The sequence below is a fragment of the Hoplias malabaricus genome, chromosome 18, assembly GCF_029633855.1.
Source record: "Hoplias malabaricus isolate fHopMal1 chromosome 18, fHopMal1.hap1, whole genome shotgun sequence".
Lineage (NCBI taxonomy): Eukaryota > Metazoa > Chordata > Actinopteri > Characiformes > Erythrinidae > Hoplias > Hoplias malabaricus.
This window is the reverse complement of record NC_089817.1, coordinates 1,586,132-1,591,131: the sequence shown is the minus strand read 5'-3', so window position 1 is coordinate 1,591,131 and position 5,000 is coordinate 1,586,132. Positions and strand designations below refer to the sequence as shown.

At 47.1% G+C, this 5,000-nt stretch overlaps 1 protein-coding gene across 1 annotated transcript in view; it reads right to left on the bottom strand.

Moving 5' to 3' along the window:
• itga1 (integrin, alpha 1) overlaps positions 1-5,000 on the bottom strand; it is a 93,591-nt gene that overhangs the window by 57,054 nt on the left and 31,537 nt on the right. The window contains exon 4 of the mRNA XM_066651712.1: positions 1,173-1,264. Within this exon, the coding sequence (XP_066507809.1) occupies positions 1,173-1,264 (92 nt within the window). The remainder of the gene's footprint in view (positions 1-1,172; positions 1,265-5,000) is intronic.

Genomic DNA, 5,000 nt, shown 5'->3' with positions numbered 1-5,000 from the left:
GAGAGAGAGTATAGAGAGAGTATAGAGGGATGAGAGAGAGAGATAGAGAGAGAGAGCATATAGAGAGACAAGAGAGAGAGTATAGAGAGAGAGAGAATAAAGAGAGAGAGTGTGTATAGAGAGATGAGAGAGAGTATAGAGAGAGAGAGAGAGTATAGAGAGAGCGTATAGAGAGATGAGAGAGAGAGTATAGAGAGGGAGAGAGAGAGAGAGAGAGAGAGGGAGAGAGAGTATAGAGAGAGAGCGTATAGAGAGATGAGAGAGAGTATAGAGAGAGAGAGAGAGAGAAAGAGAGAGAGAGTATATAGAGAGAGAATAAAGAGAGAGAATAAAGAGAGAGAGGGTGTATAGAGAGATGAGAGAGAGTATAGAGAGAGAGAGAGAGAAAGAGTATAGAGAGGGAGAGAGAGGGAGAGAGAGTATAGAGAGAGAGCGTATAGAGAGATGAGAGAGAGAGTATAGAGAGAGAGCGTATAGAGAGATGAGAGAGAGAGTATAGAGAGAGAGCGTATAGAGATGAGAGAGAGTATAGAGAGAGAGAGAGCGTATAGAGAGAGAGAGAGAGAGAGAGAGAGAGAGAGAGAGAGAGAGTATATAGAGAGAGAATAAAGAGAGAGAGGGTGTATAGAGAGATGAGAGAGAGAGTATAGAGAGAGCGTATAGAGAGATGAGAGAGAATATAGAGAGAGAGCGTATAGAGAGATGAGAGAGAGAGTATATAGAGAGAGAGGGAGCGTATAGAGAGAGAGAGAGAGAGAAAGAGAGAGAGAGAGAGAGAGAGTATAGAGAGAGATGAGGAAAATGTGTCTCAGTGCCTCTGTATTAAAACGTGTCTCTGTCCTGAATAACCCTTTCACTGTGGCGCCACAATCACTGGAAAATCTGACCCCTTCAGTAAATCAGACCTCATTCTCCAAATGTGTCACAGTCAGGACATAACTGTGCATCTCCATATTCCTCCTCTCTGTTTGAACATCATCTGAAACAGCAGTCACACTCTGCAGTGTCCGATCATTTCACTTTCAATAAACTCAGATAGAAACAGTCCAAACAAACCCTGCTGCTGTCTCCTCCAGTCAAACACTAGCAGTGCATTCTCCCCCTCCCCTGAATCTACCGCTTTGGAGATACACGCTTTTATCCAGAACGACTAGAACCATGAGCCCTCGTACCAGAAACCCGTGCCCGTCCGGATTGGCCACCAGCGTCGTTCCCATCGTCATGTTCTCCTTCACTTCATGGATCTGTGGAATGGTGGTGTGATCTGGGGAAAAATACAGACACAAATTAAAGGCATGAATTCATGTAAGGGCTCCATCCTGAAGCTCCACACCCTGGACACAGCACTAGTCCATCACAGTGCATGGTCCCTACTAAACCATGGCGTGTAAAGCTTGCAGAGCACTGATTGTCCGGAGAGAGTCGTCACTTTATGCCACGCAACGCAGACGACCAGCACCAACTCTCCATCTGTAAAAACTCCAGCTGCAGCAGAGATCACGTTTGTTTTTATCCCACTCACGACGGCAGCTCGTAAAATTACGCCGTGGTCTTTTGAAGAGGTTCAAACGCTCCTTGGATCGGTGGCCGACGAAAAAATCCAGCGAGAGCTGGACGCTGCAACAAAGAAGGAACAAACTCTACTGATCTGTCTGAACTGATGACGGAGCTGTGTTCAGTCCCAAACAACAACAACAACAGGCCAATACACCATGAGTAAACACCGCTTAACGCCGCCGTTGTTGTGGTTTCCAAAGTCCGGAGTGGGAAATCAACCAATGACCAACAGAGAGTAGAGGCCAGTAGAAGACAACAGAGGCCAGTAGAGGCCAGTAGAGGCAAGTAGAGGCCAGTAGAGGCCAGTAGAGGCCAGTAGAGGCAATTAGAGGCAAGTAGAGGCCAGTAGAAGACAATAGAGGCCAGTACTGGCCAGTAGAGGCAAGTAGAGGCAAGTAGAGGGCAGTAGAGGCAAGTAGAGGCCAGTAGAGGCCAGTTGAGTCGGTACCATGCAGTGGAAAAGCGACAGTTCAATTCTAAATGTCCCTGTCCTTTTCTCCTGGCTGGAACCTCGGTACTCGTCCTCTCTTTACTCAAGTGCTGAGGTAACCGAGGTCATCACATTATAAGCTCACACATTTGTGTTCCTCACAGTCGTCTCTTTGTTTCTCTCAAAACAAACCAGAAATAATTGCACTAACATTTCTGAGACTGCATGATGAGACACAGCCGCACCCTTGTTAAAGCAAAACATGAGAGCAGATTGTCTCCGGGCCTCTGATATACTTTGCCGATACCATTGCCAAGCATTCTCACCGTCCTAAAGTTCTCTTTAATACAATTAAAACGATACTGAACCCTCCGGCTTCACCCATGCTTGATGCAAACTCTGATCTATGTGATAAATTTACGAGGTTTTTCATTTCCAAAACCGACTGTTTACGGACACTTAACTTTTAAAGCTCGTAAAATTACGCCGTGGTCTTTTGAAGAGGTTCAAACGCTCCTTTGATCGGTGGCCTACGAAAGAATCCAGCGAGCGCTGGACGCTGCAACAAGGAAGGAACAAACTCTACTGATCTGTCTGAACTGATGACGGAGCTGTGTTCAGTCCCAAACAACAACAACAACACGCCAATACACCATGAGTAAGCACTGCTTAACGCCGCCGTTGTTGTGGTTTCCAAAGTCCAGAGTGGGAAATCAACCAATGACCAACAGAGAGTAGAGGCCAGTAGAAGACAATAGAGGCCAGTAGAGGCCAGTAGAGGCCAGTAGAGGCAAGTAGAGGCCAGTAGAAGACAATAGAGGCCAGTAGAAGACAATAGAGGCCAGTAGAGGCCAGTAGAGGCAAGTAGAGGGCAGTAGAGGCAAGTAGAGGCAAGTAGAGGTAAGTAGAGGCCAGTAGAGGCCAGTAGAGGCCAGTAGAGGCAAGTAGAGGCTAGTAGAGGCAAGTAGAGGCCAGTAGAAGACAAGTAGAGGCCAGTAGAGGCCAGTAGAGGCAAGTAGAGGGCAGTAGAGGCAAGTAGAGGAGAGTAGAGGCAAGTAGAGGCCAGTAGAAGACAATAGAGGCAAGTAGAGGCCAGTAGAGGCCAGTAGAGGCAAGTAGAGGCCAGTAGAGGCCAGTTGAGTCGATACCATGCAGTGGAAAAGCGACAATTCAATTCTAAATGTCCCTGTCCTTTTCTCCTGGCTGGAACCTCAGTACTCGTCCTCTCTTTACTCAAGTGCTGAGGTAACCGAGGTCATCACATTATAAGCTCACACATTTATGTTCCTCACAGTCGTCTCTTTGTTTCTCCAGCTGCAGCAGAGATCACGTTTGTTTTTATCCCACTCACGACGGCAGCTCGTAAAATTACGCCGTGGTCTTTTGAAGAGGTTCAAACGCTCCTTGGATCGGTGGCCTACGAAAGAATCCAGCGAGAGCTGGACGCTGCAACAAGGAAGGAACAAACTCTACTGATCTGTCTGAACTGATGACGGAGCTGTGTTCAGTCCCAAACAACAACAACAACACGCCAATACACCATGAGTAAACACTGCTTAACGCCGCCGTTGTTGTGGTTTCCAAAGTCCGGAGTGGGAAATCAACCAATGACCAACAGAGAGTAGAGGCCAGTAGAAGACAATAGAGGCCAGTAGAGGCAAGTAGAGCCCAGTAGAGGCCAGTAGAGGCAAGTAGAGGCCGTAGAGACCAGTAGAGGCATGTAGAGGCCAGTAGAAGACAATAGAGGCCAGTAGAGGCCAGTAGAGGCAAGTAGAGGGCAGTAGAGGCAAGTAGAGGCCAGTAGAGGTAAGTAGAGGCCAGTAGAGGCAAGTAGAGGCCAGTAGAGGCCAGTAGAGGCAAGTAGAGGCCAGTAGAGGCAAGTAGAGCCCAGTAGAGGCCAGTAGAGGCAAGTAGAGGCCGTAGAGACCAGTAGAGGCATGTAGAGGCCAGTAGAAGACAATAGAGGCCAGCAGAGGCCAGTAGAGGCCAGTAGAGGGCAGTAGAGGCAAGTAGAGGCCAGTAGAGGCAAGTAGAGGCCAGTAGAAGACAATAGAGGCAAGTAGAGGCCAGTAGAGGCCAGTAGAGGCAAGTAGAGGCCATTTGAGTCGGTACCATGCAGTGGAAAAGCGACAATTCAATTCTAAATGTCCCTGTCCTTTTCTCCTGGCTGGAACCTCGGTACTCGTCTTCTCTTTACTCAAGTGCTGAGGTAACCGAGGTCATCACATTATAAGCTCACACATTTGTGTTCCTCACAGTCGTCTCTTTGTTTCTCTCAAAGCAAACCAGAAATAATTGCACTAACATCTCTGAGACTGCATGATGAGACACAGCCGCACACTTTTTACGGCAAAACATGATAGCCGAGTGTCTCCGGGCCTCTAATAATAATATCACAGATTCCAGAAACCAGGAACCAGGGTATTCCAAGCGCAGGAACCAGGGCCGGAACTCAGAATAAAAACTCTTATCTTAACAGTGTCTGTTCATGTAGTGTCTGTGTGGTCAGTCACATGCCCATAAAAGGAATTCCAGTTCTTAGCTCTGACTCTGTCCTCACACTCGTCCTCTCCTTTTACTAACGCTCTAAAGAACAAAGTCAATACTGAGCCAAAATATGCAACACACACTGACGTTGTCTGTAGAAAAAATGCCTAGAATGCCTCTCTGTCTCTTACTTTCTCTCACTGTCTCTTATTGTCTCTTATTCTCTCAAACTGTCTCTCACTAGCTTACTGTCTTTTACTATCTCCTGTTCTCTCTCACTGTCTCTTACTCTCGCTCACTGTCTCTCACTGCCACTTACTGTCTCTTACTTTCTCTCACTGTCTCTCACTGTCTCTTACACTCGCTCACTGTCTTTCACTGTCTATTACTCTCTCACTACCTCTTACTGTCTCTCACTGTCTCTTATTCTCTCAAACTGTCTCTCATTAGCCCTTACTGTCTTTCACTATCTCTTACTCTCTCTCACTGTCTCTCACTGCCACTTACTGTCTCTTACTTTCTCTCA